Consider the following 15,717-nt stretch of genomic DNA (forward strand, 5'->3'; position numbering starts at 1 on the left):
TCAAGATTTGTAATCAGCCAGAGGGCTTTTAGCTGAAGTTTATAGAGGAACAAAATCATGTAAAGATAATTGCAGGGAAATGTCTAATGTATGGGGTTGCCAGGTGGCAAAGTGGTAAAGGATCCTTCTGCCAGTGCAGGAGATGCTAAGAGATGCGTGTTCAACCCCTGGGTCAGGAAGGTCCTCTGGAGGAGGACGTGGAAACCCACTCCAGTATTCTTGCCTGGAGAATCCCATGGACAGAGGAGCCTAGTGGGCTACATTGCCTGGGGTCGCAAAGAGTCAGATACAACTGAGTGTGCATGCACACCTGTCTAATATATGTGTGTATATAAATATATAAATAGTATATATTTATATGTGTGTTTAGTTGCTCAGTTGTGTCTGACTTTTTGTGACCCCACGGACTGTAGCCCGCCAGGCTCCTCTGTCCATGGGATTCTCCAGGCAAGAATACTGGAGTGGATTGCCATTCTCTTCTCCAGGGGACCTTCCTGACCCAGGGATCGAACCTGGGTCTCCTGCATTGCAGGCAGATTCTTTACCATTTGAGCTACAGGGAAGTCCTTATAAATATAAATATAATACAAAAAGTGCAAAATATTTTCAATCGTTGGAGATGCCATTTTTATAAAAGCAAATAGGCTTATTTACTCAGTAAACTATACTGGAAGAATACGTGGATATATTTGAAAGTAATAATCCTGAATTTCTTTTAAGCTATTATATGATTGAGTGGTTCTCAGGAATGAGTACATGATTACTGTGTTTAGCTATATATTTGAGGCCTAATTAACCAATATGTGAATAACCGTCCAGGACCACTGTTATCTAAACCTTAACCTCTTGCTTGTCTCCCACTGTAATATGAAAATGACAATGTCTGTTTCCATGCATCTGAACTCAAAGTCTTGGAGTTGCTTTAAATGAAGGGCTCCTGAGGTGTCTGAGCAGACAGAGCAGCTCCAGCTGAGGAACATCTGACGCGTCACTTTCCATACTTATCAGCCCTGGGCAACTTCAAGCACAGGACAGGGACAGGTCCCAAGGCCCCTTCTAGCCCCAGGATCCTCTGACTCCAGCCTAGTTCTGTGGGCACACCGGAGTGCTCCAGGCATGATTGCCATGACGATTTCCAAGGAGGCAAGGAAAACATCTGAAGGAGAGCCAAATATTGGTCATCTTGACTAATTCCTGGGACCGTGCAAGAAGACGGAAAAGTATTTCATTGTTTCCTCAGATTAATTTATTTGAAAAGTGACAGCAGAAGCCCTTTGTTCTTAATATTAAAGACTATAGACTTAGAAAATAATCAATCATATATATAATGGTATAATCTCTATATTGGGAGAATGGTAGTTTAGTGGGAGGGGGTTTCCCCTTAGAGAAAGAGCCTACTCATTGCTTTTTCATTTAAACTCATATAATGACTGACTAAGTAGTATAAGAAATTAACCATAATATAATGAATTTCTTTTCTAGCATATGTCCCAGAACATATCCATACAGAAAGGCCAACTACCGAGAAGCCAGATTATCTCGATGGTGTTGGCCTTTCTCAGTGCATGTTGAGATGCCTCTCTGAAGCCTTTCTTCATTGAAATTGTTCTATTTTGGAACAAGCCAGCAAAATTCCTTTTTTTTTTTTTTTTATCATTGAAACCCATTTGGCATCCAAAATGTAACATCTATTACTTGGCTCTGTGTTACTTACTCCTTGTGACTAGTTATAAAAACCACATTTACAGAGAAAGATGTTTTTCACCATTGAGGCGATCTAAAGAGTACAATATTTAGTGCTTTATTAGATGAGACTTTTGAACTAAACATCAGTCATTTGGAACTTTAAAAAAGCCATCACTCTTAGTTTTATTATGCTTTCCTACAATGTAAAAAAAAAAAAAAAATAGGGTGTGTAGAGAAAGTCACTAAAAATACTGGTTTATACTGCAGCCCAATGAAATCAAGCAGAGGCCTGAATGTGACTTGTAGATCACAAATTCCTCATCCCTGAGGTAAGTTCTACCATCTATCAAAAGAAAGGGGCTATTTGTGAAATATGATCCATTGATATGAAAGAAGGACTCCTGTTGGCAGTATTGTGGAGGATCGTGCTGTGAGCAGGAGGCAATACCTGTTAAAACCACAGCAGAGCTAAATTGGTGCTGATGTACAGCTCGACTGTATGGACAGGCAGTTCTCTACCTGCATAGCTTCTGAGACAATCGGTGAATAAAGCACAGGTCAGAACCCATATTGTTGGCGCTGAGTCTTCCCAGAAAGACTCAGGTTTTTGGCAGTATGTTTTAAAAGGCAGCAAAGCATGAATATACAGATTGCAATCCAAATTGTTCAGGATTAAGACGTTCAGATCTGGGTGGGAGGTCAGCTTCAGCTCTGTGTTCAGTCAATGTGCTGTACCACAATTTCCCAGCAATGCCAGGTTTCGAAGGCGTCTCTGTACATCATCTCATAGCATTGATAGCTCTATTTCAAGATCATATGGCAAAGCACCTTCACAACCATTCTCTCACTATGCAGAACTCTGGCACACAATCTTGGTGTCTCTAGAATTTTAAGTTCTCCAAAAACCACAGTCATAGGTGCTGTCCAAATTAGAGGTCCCCAGGCTCTTGAAAAGGTTTATGAAAGTACCACCTAGTTCTCTTAAGTCTGAACACCTAATTCAGTGCCTGGAAGTTTATACAAGGAAAGGCAAAAGCAATCATGTATGATCATTATAAAATAGTTTATTTACCATAATAAATAAAATTAAACTTTTTTTTTTCTTTTTACAAATATCACTTGTGCTTGTTTAAAAATGTTGAGAAGGGGAAGGGAATATCATAAGTGGTGGGGCCACCCGTCCCTCTTCACGTCCCTGGGTTGCAGTCATACAGTGGAATTTTGGCAGCGTCCTCAGCTGACCACAAAAATAGTATCAGCTCATTTTCACTTCTGTTGATTCATGCTCCTTTGGACTAAATGACAGATGCAAAGGAAGAAGAGAAACCCAGTGGAGGATTTGGCAGGACTCGATGGCAAGAGTATTAATGCAAGGAGGAGTCCCAAAATGACGAACCGCTCGTGAGTAGAAGTGTCCTCAAAGGACTGGCGAAATGTGGGACAGTCTCCGACGGATGCAGAAACACAGTGTCTGAATAATGAGAATACATTCATGGTGGTGGGGGGGGTCGAGGGGATTGCATCTTTCTTCATATAAAAGCAGTTCATATCCTGATAGAAGATCCGTGAACATCTCCTTGAACGACTAGCGGATCTGTTGGCTGACTCCGAAGTCACAGATAAAAAGACAGTGGCTCCAAGAAACGTTTCCTGGCGGGTAGGGGGGGAGGGCACCCACCTGCGGGGTAGTCAAGTCCAGTTCTAGAGGTTCCAGAATAAGTCCGATAGGCTCACGTGAGAATGAAGTTTCATTTGAAACTAATTTTAGCTGGAGGCACAGTCAGTCAGTTAAAACATCTCAACATGAACACCCTGGGTGCTGTCTCTGATGGCTGCGGTTCGTGCTGGGAGGACACTGAAATCTCATCCAGTTAGAGGGCACGAGAGCTGGTGAAAGTCATTTTTGTTGACGCGAGCGAGAAGGCAGTGCAATGATGGAGTGACAGACGAGAGGCCGTGTGGGGGCCTAAGCGGGCCCTCAGGGGTCTCCTCTCTAAGCAACACTACGTGAGGAGCAGGGAGAGGGAAAAAGAGTGTTGGCAGCTCCATCACAGTTGGAGTTCCATTCAAGGGTCTTAAGGCTAAACATCTTCAGAGCAAAACACTAGACAGTCTGTTCGTCAAACACACATCAACTCGTATGTCCTCCAGGGCTCCTGAAATTTCCCAGAGGGTGCCTGTGTCATCTGGTGGTGAATGCAGCAAGGGTTTCTGAGGGTCATTCCTACACCTGTCTGGGGCTTCTAAGGCATTCATTTCCTCCCCACCCAGGCTTGGGTGCAAAGTTTAACAGCTGGATTAACACTTTCACCTTCCACTTACCGATCCAGGAGAGGAAGGTCGCTGGATAGAGGGGTGTAACGGAGTGCATTTTTACTCTGAGCTGGCTGAAAAAGGATTCCAGGGAAGGGCCCTGCTGTTTGGCCATAGGACACACTTTGTGTCCTAGCACTTAGGATGATCTAGAAGGCTGAGGGTAAAACAAGCCCAGGAGTTGGATAACAAGAATTGGAAGCAGCTTTGAAACACATGGGCCCATGCTGTGGCATTTCTGGAAGCCTTTGGTTGCTGACTACTGGCTACAAACTCTGTGCACACAGATTTAATCTGAGGTCTGGAATATAAAGAAAGGTCTTGGAAAGAAGCCAGAGGATGTGAAGGTGAGGGAGGGGGATGGGTGACGGTGGAGATACAATGATTGTGCACCAGACCGGGGCTTCTCAACCAGATGGCTGCGTCCCGCTGCCTCCTACAGGAATCTCGTCCTACCCAGAGGAGGAGCCTTTGCGGGTATATGGAACAGCAACACTCATTTCTGGAGACGATGCCCTCCATCAAGAATGCGCATTCCATCTTGTTGACCATCTTAATTCACAGACTCAACCCTCACCCCCCACCTCCGTCAGCAGGGAGGGAGTGGTACGGGCAGGACCTTCTTCTGTAAAGCGTGTCAAGGATACTCTCTGGGAAACGGAGCCTCCCTATGAATGACATCCAAAGTAAGGAATTGATGACGTAAGAGTTCAAGTAACCAGCAATTCCTGGGCAATGGTGTAAAGACACCATGTCCCCTTCCCTCAAAAAGGAGAAAAACAGCTCAGGTAAGTGTACATCCCTCAGCGTAACTTTTCTACACTCTAAAGGTTGGGCCCGATACCCAAACAGCTTTTGTTTTCCCTAGTCTCTCTTCAGCCACCAGATAATGGTTTATAGTGGAAGGCTGAGTTGGTGGTATCTGCAGCTCGTGGTCCTCGCTTGGGAAGCCAGCGCAGCATCCGGGCAAAGGTAGGCAGTAAGTCCAAAGCAGCCTGTGGCCAAGTGCATGTCATAAAAATACAAGGAAAGGTTTGGCTCATTTAAAGTTTTTTCCCCCAGAGAGAATCACCACAGCAAAAATCCCACAGATCCTTAAACGGAGGAGAGTAAAGGCATATACAGCCCTACCTGTGTTGTTCCGTCACCCCCAGGAGCGTGGGTTGTGGGCCCTGTGACCCCGAGATGAGTGGATCCAGGCTTCTCGCCATGAGCTCAGTTTGAATCCTAGGAGTTGATCAAGCAATGCATTCATGAAGCTTTATTTTTCTCTCTAATCAGGTCTGGACTTCAAAGCCTCACACATGAACATCCTTGCCCCTCAGAGCCAGCTGGGGAGTCATTTCTTAAGAGACACCTGTGCCCCTCAGGCACAGCTGGAGGAAAGGGCCCACAGGGTCCCGGGCAGGGGCTTCTGAAACTGGGTGTTGGTGTTGTCAGGGCCCTCGCCCTGCCTTTCCTGGTGGCTCAGACGGTAAAGAATCTGCCTGCAATGCAGGAGACCCAGGTTCAATCCCTGGGAGAAGGAAATAGCAACCCACTCCAGTACTCTTGCCTGGAGAATCCCATGGACAGAGGTGCCTGGTGGGCTACAGTCCATGGGGTTGCAAAGAGTCGGGCACAGCTGAGTGACGAACACTTTCACTTTTCCCCTGCCTTACAAGTGGTAAGTCCTAAACTTGGGAAGCAGGTTGGGAGGCATGTTTAAGGAATGGCAAACTGGAACATTTCAGGGACAGCTGGCAGATACGATTCCAGGCTCTGCCCCAAGGACTAGTTGGCAGCTTCTCAAAGAGGCTGAAAGCCCCACGGCTTACCCAGAATCATTAACAGTCATGACTCGTGGCCCTGGGGAATTTCACTTCCCCCGCTCTGTTTGCAGCCATCTGAGGCTGAATCCAGTAATGTCTCAGCCTCAGGAAGCCTGGGGGCACCCATGTAAACCTCCTGGGAGAAGCTGAACAAGTGTGCGTGGCCCCTGAGGAAGGACCCTCACCTGGGCCTCAGTCTCTGCTCTCCAGGGCAGTCTGTGCCAAGCCAGCAGCCAGGAGAGGACAGCCCCATTCCACAGGGACAACTTAGGCCCAAGTCCTGGGTCAGGCCGTGGCCACTGAGCAGGACTGAAGGGGGAGGTAGGCCCAAACAGGCGGCTTTCATAAACGCTAGATGTCTTTGGTTGGGCAGGTCCTGACCTGGCAGCTTCCCCTCTGTACTGAGGGAAGTCACCATTGGGATCCAGCCTCTATCTCTTGCAAAGCAACACCAGCAATGCACAGGACTGTCACAGTGCAACGCGTGCGAAAGGTGAGTGCCCTGGACGATCCCATGCTCGCTCACAGTCCAGACCACCTGCCCTCCTAACTCCGCTTTCTCCAAGCTGAGTTTTCTTAAATTCCAAACTTGCTTATCAATTTTTAGGATCCTGATGATCCCTCTTTCCTTTCTCGGATGCCCCTGAAAGGCGCCCCCAAGCACAGGAACAAACATAACCCCAGGTGACTGTGAGGCAGTGCAGTGTCCTCTGAGCATCATAGTTTAGGGACGTAGATAGCCCATAGCTGTCTCCATGATCGCCGTTCTAAGCTCGGACCTTCCTCGTAGACCACAGCTCCACAGTCACCTCTCTGTCACTTGACAGAGATAGTCTGGAAACACCTGCCTCTCTCTTCTCTCCTGAAGCAAGTACAGTCATAGACCTGCAGTGTCTTGGTTTCTCTCCAAGTCCTACTGACTTTCGTATGAGATAAAAAGATTAGCTTTAAAATAAGGCCAAGCATGGCTCCCGAGTGTCCTATAAATGAACCCATGAAGTGGACAAAATACAAACTTCTCTCGGGGCAGTCCCAGTGAGAATCAGCATATAAACATTGCTCTTGTTACAATCATTTTACTGAGGTTTTGTGTGTGAGTGTCTATGTGTCTGTTTTGCTAATAAAGCAAATCCGGACTCATCACCCTTCCTGCCGATGCCCCGTACCCTGAGGAATGCCACAGGAACACGTGGGAAGAGGTCAAGAAAGAAAAGAAGCAAAGGGCTTGTGTGATATATGGCCAGTGGCATGGAGCCGGGCCAGAGATTCATCTGGAGCCCACAGGGCTGCAGGTCACAGCCCAGAGAGTCGCTGGCTCCCCACCGCCCGTCTCCAGTTACACTTGGCTCATTTCTTTGGGGAAAAGAGTCCTGAAGATTCCCGGCTCTAAGTGTCTAGAGGAGGCACCCAAAGCCATCTCAGCTGCTTTTCAGCCTTAACTGTTTGTTAGAGACAGGAAGTCAAGAGGCTCTGCCCTCCCTGTCCCTCAAGCTTCCCTTGTCCCAAGCTTGTTACAAATGACTGTACAAAAATAGACGGTGACATCAGACATAGGCTGTCCAAGGACAGGGAACGCCCTGTGCCCACCGCAGTCTCTGGGGGTCTTGGCAGAGAAGCCCAGTGTGCTGAGACACACGAGGGGTCCTTGCTGCTCTCTCAACCCATCCCCAGCGGCTGCTGTTTCTTCCCTGCTAGTTTTTATGTTGTTACAAATATCATGGCAGTAAGAAAAAATTAAAAATGAAGGAAAATACCCTTTAGACGGCATGCCCCCCTCTTCCAAAATTGTGCAGAAAGAGTTCAGACGCAGCTCCCATCTTGCAGGGTGGGGGCGCACACCTCTCCCCGGATCTTTCCCCGGAGAGAGCATGCCGAAGCGACTGGTCCCACTTGCGTTTTCTGTTGGGAAAAACCTACTTTCAAAGTTGTTCGTCACGTAGGTGTGTGTGTGTGGTGGGGGGGTGGTGTCTAGGGCAGGACGGTAGGTTTTTGTTGTCTTGGACATTTTCTTTTTTTTTTTTCAACAGACCTCTCAGCTCGCTCCAAAAATGTCTCTCTCTGACTCTGGGGACTGGGGCCTCGATATTTCAAACAGCTCCTGAGGCGACTGAGAGGATCTTCTGGAAGTTAATATCCTGAGTATCTCAGACAGCTGTTTCTCAATGTTCGCCATCTTGGTGTTCAAGGCCTTGATGTCCTCCTTGAGCTCGTGCTTCACTTCCAGGACGGTAGCCTGCAGCGTCTGCTCGGGGATGGGGTAGAAGGAGTGCTTGACCTCCGCCAAGATGGGGCTCCGGTCCTGGGGGCTTCTGGCCTCGCCCACGTTGTCCAGACGCAGGTCGCTCTTGGTGATGCCGCTGTCGCACGAGTCCGTCTTCTTGAGTGTGGTCTCGCCGGCAGCCTTCGTCCTCTCGGGGAGCGTCTCCATGGACTCGGCCTTGGACACCTTGCTCCAGTCCTCGGCCTTCTCGCAGGCATCCTTGAAGCGGGCCCAGCCCTTGCGCTTGGCGCAGTCGCCCCCGCCGGCCTTGGGGCCCAGGCCCTCGGCCCCGGGCGCCTGCAGCCGGGCGTGGTCCGGCCCCGCAGCGGGGGCGGCGGCGGGGAAGGCCACGGGCGTCGCGGGGCTCTCTCGGACGGTGACGATGCTGGCCTTCACCAGGCCGCGGGGGCTGTGCTCCGTGAGGATGCTGCCCTTCTCCACGTCCAGGTCGTCCAGGTCCCGGCCACCCCTCTCCGCGGCCAGCCTGGCCTCCTTCTGCTGGCGGAACCTCTGGAAGAGCCGCCGGACGGGGTGGTCGGGCGGCAAGATCAGGGGGGCTTCATTCTTCCGCTTCATGCGCTCCTCCTCCTCCCGTTTCACATCACTGATCTTCCGGAACACGATCTGCGGGGAGACACAGTGACAAGCCCTGTTAACCCAGCTGTGGCGCCAGACCACCTGACCTGCCTCCTGAGAAACCTGTATGCAGGTCAAGAAGCAACAGTTAGAACCGGACATGGAACAACGGGCTGGTCCCCAGTTGGGAAAGCAGTACGTCAAGTCTGTATATTGTCACCCTGCTTATTTAACTTATACGCAGAGTACATCATGAGAAACGCTGGGCTGGAAGAAGCACAAGCTGGAGTCAAGATTGCAGGAAGAAATATCAATAACCTCAGATATGCAGATACCACCACCCTTATGGCAGAAAGTGAAGAAGAACTAAAGAGCCTCTTGATGAAAGTGAGAGAGGAGAGTGAAAACGTTGGCTTAAAGCTCAACATTCTGAAAACAAAGATCATGGCATCCGGTCCCATCACTTCATGACAAATAGATGAGGAAACAGTGAGAGACTATTTTCTTGGGCTCCAAAATCACTGCAGATGGTGACTGCAGCCATGAAATTAAAAGACACTTGCTCCTTGGAAGAAAAGCTATAACTAACCTAGACAGCATACTAAAAAGCAGAGACATCACTGCTGACAAAGGTCCGTCTGGTCAAAGCTGTGGTTTTTCTAGCAATCATGCACGGATGTGAGAGTTGGACCATAAAGAAAGCTGAGTGCTGAAGAATTGGTACTTTTAAACTGTGGTGCTGGAGAAGACTCCTGAGAGTCTCTGACTGCAAGGAGATCCAACCAGTCCATCCTAAAGGAGATCAGTCCTGGGTGTTCATTGGAAGGACTGATGTTGAAGCTGAAACTCTAATACTTTGGCCACCTCATGCGAAGAACTGACTCATTGAAAAAGACCCTGATGCTGGGAAAGATTGAAGGCAGGAGGAGAAGGGGACGATAGAGGATGAGAAGGTTGGATGGCATCACCGACTCAATGGACATGGGTTTGAGCAAGCTCCAGGAGACAGTGATGGACAGGTAAGCCTGGTGTTGCAAAGAGTCAGACAGGAATGGGTGACTGAAGAACAGCCCTGATCCAGGCACCAGTGATGGGGTAAGTCTGGATCCTCCCTAGCCAGACAGTCCTGCCAGGCCACAGGAATGCCTGACGTGTCGGGCATGGGAGGCCCATGCTGAATCCTGAACAGTGTAGATGGGGAGACAGGATGCCCCAGGGCAGGGGTGGCTGCTGTGCCTCACTCATCTCTCTGGAGATCCCTCTGAAGGCTCACCGAGCAGTGGAGCGAGGTCTTTAATAGACATTCTGGGAGCTGAACCGAATTGACACCCAACTCTTCAGATTGCAGGGCTTCCTGAGCAGTTGTTTTCAAGTTTGTTTGAGAAAGTAATCCTGCAGGGAGCTGAGGTGAGTCAATACCCTCGACTGCCTCTTCTGAGTTGCATTTCAGGAGGGCCCAGCCCCTTTCAAGCCCCAACCAAACCCAGGGGAGCGGGCCCCCATGACACAGGGAGGGGGGAAGGACAGGCCCGGAGGGAGGTGGACCATCTGGAGTCCTGACAGCACAGAGGATGGGAGTCCAGTGGCTTAAAAGAGCTTACATTGGGGAGTAAAAAGATTTATAAAATGTCAATTCTCAGTGGTTTGAGTAAATATAGAGACTGAGGTATGAATCATAGCAAACTGTGGATAAACCAAAAGAGATTTTGGTTTTAATTGAATTTAGACATACGTCCCAAATCTAAAACACACAGAGAACAGTAGAAAGACAACTCTGCCACTGACCAGCTGTGCGACCTTGGGCAAGTCACGTCCTTCCTTGGCTGGACCAGATCAACAGTTCTCAAATCTAGCTGCACTTCAGAACCACCTGAAGGTGGTGGTGGTCTCTGAGGGAGAATTCCCCATGGCAGGGTCAGAAACTGGCGTTTGCAGTAAGCTCCCAGGTGATTCTGACCCAGGCAGCTGAGGCCAGCTCTGCTGACCAGGCTCTCAGAACCCCAGGGCTGATGACTGGTGAGATCACTCTGCTGTCCTCTGTGTATGCACCTGCTTATGCATGAGTGTGGCCACACACCACCTCTGTGCCCTCCTCCCCTCCTGTGTGATGCTGAGACTGAGCTAGGCGCGGAGTGGGGTCGTGGGAGAGGAGGAGGAATGACCCCGTGAGACCGATGAGCCCCTGGTCCCTGAAGGATGACGGAAAAGCGACGGACTGGCAGGCTTTGCAATCACTTCTGCCACCTTTTTCCTCTGACTGGACAAAAGGCTGGTTTGCTGTCTGGGCTGGAGGACACCAAGCCAAGCAAACATGCTGAGCGCCTACTATATGCAAGGCACATACCCATAACCACTCCATGACAGAGGAGGCCAGGCCTGTTTGCCCACAGCTGGAGTCTATGCTGGCCCTGACTCAAGCCACTTAGAGGGACAGAGTGGCATGGAGCCAGGAGGAAGGCCCACCCAAATGTCCCTAAAGGCCCTGGTGACGCTCTTTTCCTCATAGTTTCCTCAGCCACCAGCCCCCTCCACCAATAGCCCTGCCTGGTTTTATGACAGAGCATAAAGCATGGAGATTAATGAACTTGACCATTTAAGAAACTGAAAATGCAGAAAAACAAGCTGGAGATGAAAAGATATGACAAGGCTTTTTGAAAAGGCTGCTTCTTAACCCCCTCAGGATGGCCATTTCTGTTTCCTGTGGAATCAAATGCTACATTTTTCTCTCAACAGCATCAGGAACATATGGTCCATGCAGCCGCGGAGTCTCAGAGGGTGCAGGGCTCCCAGAGAGACCGAGGCCAGTCCAGGTCAGTAATCACTCCCTGAGCTAAGACTGTGTGCTGCAGGGGCCTGGAGCTAGAAGGGAAAGAAAGCACAGCGCTACCCTTGAGGCAGACTCACAGCTGAAGCACAAGGCGCTGAGTTTCCCGGAGGAGGGTCGGGGGGCACAGGGTGGGTGGAGTCACGTGGAGTGATGGGCAGCATGGACACAAGTTTTGACCCCAGACAGGCCTAGGAGCGTGGTCCTCAAGCTTCAATTCCTTCATCTGTGAAAGCAGATAACACTACTGCTTCCCTGGTGGCTCAGATGTAGAGAGTCTACCTGCAATGCAGGAGACTCGGGTCGGTAAGATCCCCTGGAGAAGGAAATGGCAACCCACTCCAGTATTCTTGCCTGGGAAATCCCATGGACAGAGGAGCCGGGCGGGCTACAGTCCATGGGGGTCACACAGAATCCAACATGACTGAGCAACTGACACTTAGAATCATGAGGATAAAGTTGGATAATAGAAGAGTCTTAAAAAGAGTTCTTGACATTCAGTAGTCGCTGAGTAAATGTATTATGTATCATTCTTTGTGGGGGCAACCCTTGAGATGATTCTAGAAGGATGAGTTGGAATTAGTCAGGAATAAAAGGTGAAAGACTTGGGCAAAGGTGTTCACGTGGGAAACAGCGCATGTACTGATACAAAGGTAGAAAGGCCACCCAACAGAGAGCCATGTCTTTATGGCAGCAGTCCCAGTGGGAGGAGACAACTTCGTTCAATGTTTGATGATGTGCGCTCTCACCATCCTCACAGCAGCCCCAGCAGCCGGGGACAATCATCCTCATTATTTAAATGAAAAAACCAAGCTCAGAAAGGGTAGCTGACCCCCTAAGGGCACTCAGATAGTGGAGCTAAGACACAAACCCTGGCCATCTGAGCCCCCATCTGTACCCATGTTCTGAGTCGTTCAGCTAGGGACGTGCTATGGTTTTAGGGAAAAGGATGATTTTTCTCTCGTATATGTTGATTAACTCCATCCCCGCCCTACCACCTCTCTCCTAGTTTCTCTTACTCTCTGTCCATCAGCAGGTTCTCTAAGAATGCAGGGACAGCACTGCAAAGCAGAGGGGTCTGGCCAAGGGGCAGGGAGAGACTGTGAAGCTGAGGATCTCAAAGAATCTAAGAAGAGGAGGACTCACTAGGTACATTAGAACCTATTAGTGTGGTCCTTGACTTCACGTGAGAGCCAGGCTTGGAGTGGGTGAGGTGAGGAAGAAGACCTGTGAGGACACAGGAGCTGAGTATTTTGGTTACTGGGAAAATCTTGCCTCCCTGGAGAGTGGTGAGGCCACCAGTTACCCTCAGGGCATGGCACCAGGAGTACAGAAGTCCCGGTGGATTTTACCCATGAAGAATCTAGAGACCAGCCCCTCCCATGCACCATCTGCGGTTTCCTCTGGCATCAATCGAGAATGACCCTGTCAGACCCCTTAGTGACATCCCGTGAGGACTGGCATCATCTCAACTCTTTTAAGGGCCTCCACTGACAGAGGATCAGCAAAGTCTGTTGACAGACTAGGCTGGGTCTGTTCATCTGTCTTCAGGAAGGCTCAAACCCAAGAGGAATGAGGATCCCTCCTTCCTAATGCCACCAAGTGAAGGAGATGCACCCCTTGTTTGCACAGAGATGGCACTGTTCTGTCGGTGTCACTGAGGTCATATTTGTCCTTCTCTTTCTCACTTTGTGAACTATAGGCACCAGAAGATACGTCTACCCGAACCTCACCATGTGATGTTGTTTGGGCTTAGCGTCTTGGCAGATGTAATAAGGTAAGAATGTTGAGGGGAGATCACTCTGCATCAGGGTGGGCCCTAAATCCAAGCATGAATGTCCTTCCAAGAGACAGAAAAGAAGACATGAAACAGAGCAAAAGGCCACGTGAAGACAAAGGTAGACATTGGAGTTTTGTATTTAGCTACATCACTTTGGCAACAAAGGTCCGTCTAGTCAAAGCTATGGTTTTTCCAGTAGTCATGTATGGATGTGAGAGTTGGACCATAAAGAAGGCTGAGTGCCGAAAAATTGATGCTTTTGAACTGTGGTGCTGGAGAAGACTCTTGAGAGTCCCTTGGGCAGCATGGAGATCAAGCCAGCCAATCATAAAGGAAATCAACCCGGAATATTCATTGGTAGGACTGATGCTGAAGCTCCAATACTTTGGCCACCCCCAATGTGAAGAGCTGACTCATTGGAAAAGACCCTGATGCTGGGAAAGATTGAGGGCAGGAGGAGAAGGGGCGACAGAGGATGAGATGGTTGGATGGCATTATCGACTCTATGGACATGAGTTTGAGCAAGCTCTAGGAAATAGTGTAGGACAGGGAAGCCTGGCGTGCTACAGTCCATGAGGTCGCAAAGAGTCGGACACAACTGAGCAACAACAATTTAGCTACAAGCCAAGAAATACCAAGGACTGACGACAGCCCCAGCAGCTAGAAGAGGCATGGAATGATTCTCACAGCCTCCAGGAGGAGCCAACCCTACAGACACCTTGGTTTCAGGCTTCCATCCTCCACACAGTGAGAGAATACATTTCTGTTATTTTAAGCCCCCCAGGTTGAGATAATTTGTAGTCACAGCCCTAAGACTTGGTTCCTATACGGCTGCTGCTTATTCCCATCCCCGAAGTGTGGTCCTCCCCCGAAGCCCTGCCCTGTTCTCCCTGTGCTTGGTTTTGCTGCTTCCGTGCCCACCTTACCTTCGTGCAGGGAGAGCCAGCAGAGGTGCTGACAAGACAGGTACAAACGCCCTCCCTGCTGGGACCCTGAGGACACCTCGTGTTCTTTCTAGACTTCACAGTTGTCTTATTGACAAAACTTCTTACTTTTAGCCTCGCTGCAGTGGTGCGATGAAATGACATTTGTGAGAAACCTCTCCGTCCCTTCACAAGCAATGCTGTTTTTCGCTCCAGCCCCAGCTCTAAACCTTCCCACGCAGAGCATGGCTGTATCATTGCCTCGTTGACCCCTCAACTTCCACTCTCCCACCCATCTTTCCTCTGTGTGAGCCAAGTCGCCAGTCAGGCAGGAGGAAATGGGGAGCTGGTGACATGCCTCCCCCATCAGAGATGCTCCAGGATTAAGGCAAGTGGACCAGCGTTCAGCCTCCAACGCTCCCTCAACAATGCCTCCCTCCTGCCTAGGGAAGCACTAATCGTGACCTGTGAAATGAAGTTAACACTACTGTTTCATGATTCCACAGGAAAACTTAAAAGTGGAAGATGCACAGAACTAGGACAAATAATCCTAAAATTTATATGGAACCACAAAAGACCCCAAATTGTCAAAACAATCCTGAGGAAAAAGAACAAAGCTAAAGGTATAACTCTTCCAGCCTTCATTCACACAATGCTGCAAAGTCACAGTAATCATAGTATTGGCATGAAAACCGATATATAGATCAATGGAACAGAATAGACAGCACAGAAAAAAACCCACACACCTACAGTCAATTAATCTACAAAAAGGAGGCAAGAATATACAACAGAGAAAAGACAGACTCTTCAGCAAGTGGTGTTGGGAAAGCTGGACAGCCACCTCTGAATCAATGAAATTAGACCACTCCCTCACATCATATACAAAAATAAACTCAAAAAGGTTTAAAGACCTAAATATAAGACATGATGTCATAAAATTCCTAGAAGAGAACATAGGCAAAACATTCTCAGGGTATAAATTTTAGCAATATTTTCTTAGATAAGTCTCCCAAGGCAAAAGAAATAAAAGCAAAAATAAACAAATGGGACCTAATGAAACTTAAAACCTTTTGCAGATTAAAGGAAACCATCAGCAAAATGAAAAGACAACTTACATAATGGGAGAAAATATTTGCAAATGAGGCAACCGGCAAGGGCATCATCTCACACCTGTCAGAATGGCTTCATCAAAAAGGCTACAAGTAATAAATGCTGGAGAGGGTGTGGGGAAAAAGGGACCCCTCCTACATTGTTAGTGGGAATGGTAAATTGGTGCAATCACTACTGAAAACAGTATGGAGGTTCCTTTGAAAAAAAAAAGTAGAACCACTATATGATCTCATAATCCAACTCCTGAACATATATCCAGAGAAGACCATAATTTGAACAAATACATGCATCCCAGTATCCATAGCAACACCATTTACCGCAGCTAGTACATGGAGACAACCCGAGAGCCCATCAGCAGATGACTGGTTACAAGTATGTGGCATATAATATATACAGTGGAATATTATTCAGCCATAAAAAGGACAAGGTACTGA

General features: G+C 48.6%; 3 protein-coding genes and 1 long non-coding RNA gene across 9 annotated transcripts in view; 3 read left to right on the forward strand and 1 right to left on the reverse strand.

The window, feature by feature from the left end:
* HHAT (hedgehog acyltransferase) overlaps positions 1–3,246 on the forward strand; it is a 340,025-nt gene extending 336,779 nt beyond the window's left edge. Inside the window, exon 12 of the mRNA XM_081489707.1 lies at positions 2,993–3,246. Within this exon, the coding sequence (XP_081345833.1) occupies positions 2,993–3,054 (62 nt within the window). The 3' untranslated portion in view covers positions 3,055–3,246. The remainder of the gene's footprint in view (positions 1–2,992) is intronic.
* A 1,342-nt stretch (positions 3,247–4,588) lies between these two features.
* LOC145506050 (uncharacterized) lies at positions 4,589–6,335 on the forward strand. The gene is made up of 4 exons (XR_014053508.1): positions 4,589–4,787; positions 4,868–4,971; positions 5,281–5,665; positions 6,184–6,335. It is a non-coding gene; the product is annotated as an uncharacterized LOC145506050 (long non-coding RNA).
* Positions 6,336–6,870: 535 nt separating this feature from the next.
* KCNH1 (potassium voltage-gated channel subfamily H member 1) overlaps positions 6,871–15,717 on the reverse strand; it is a 512,797-nt gene continuing 503,950 nt past the window's right edge. For 2 of the 3 annotated variants that reach the window (XM_081489691.1, XM_081489689.1), the window contains exon 11: positions 7,815–8,694. In XM_081489691.1, the coding sequence (XP_081345817.1) occupies positions 7,843–8,694 (852 nt within the window). In that variant the 3' untranslated portion in view covers positions 7,815–7,842. Of the gene's footprint in view, positions 7,710–7,814; positions 8,695–15,717 lie in introns of those variants that run through there. The other variant, XM_081489690.1, reaches the window with a different exon arrangement.
* The window catches only part of LOC145506048 (uncharacterized), a 32,707-nt gene continuing 25,944 nt past the window's right edge, over positions 8,955–15,717 (forward strand). For 2 of the 4 annotated variants that reach the window (XR_014053506.1, XR_014053505.1), the window contains exons 1-4: positions 11,380–11,456; positions 12,504–12,619; positions 13,173–13,247; positions 15,250–15,375. Coding sequence is in view for 1 of the 4 variants with exons in the window: in XM_081489711.1 (XP_081345837.1) it covers positions 11,392–11,456; positions 13,173–13,247 (140 nt within the window). In the remaining 3 variants the exon portion in view is untranslated. Of the gene's footprint in view, positions 9,666–9,821; positions 10,054–11,379; positions 11,457–12,503; positions 12,620–13,172; positions 13,248–15,249; positions 15,376–15,717 lie in introns of those variants that run through there. The other 2 variants (XR_014053504.1, XM_081489711.1) reach the window with 2 other exon arrangements.

Source organism: Giraffa tippelskirchi, chromosome 5, assembly GCF_054371585.1.
Source record: "Giraffa tippelskirchi isolate mGirTip1 chromosome 5, T2T-mGirTip1v1.2.pri, whole genome shotgun sequence".
Taxonomy (NCBI): domain Eukaryota; kingdom Metazoa; phylum Chordata; class Mammalia; order Artiodactyla; family Giraffidae; genus Giraffa; species Giraffa tippelskirchi.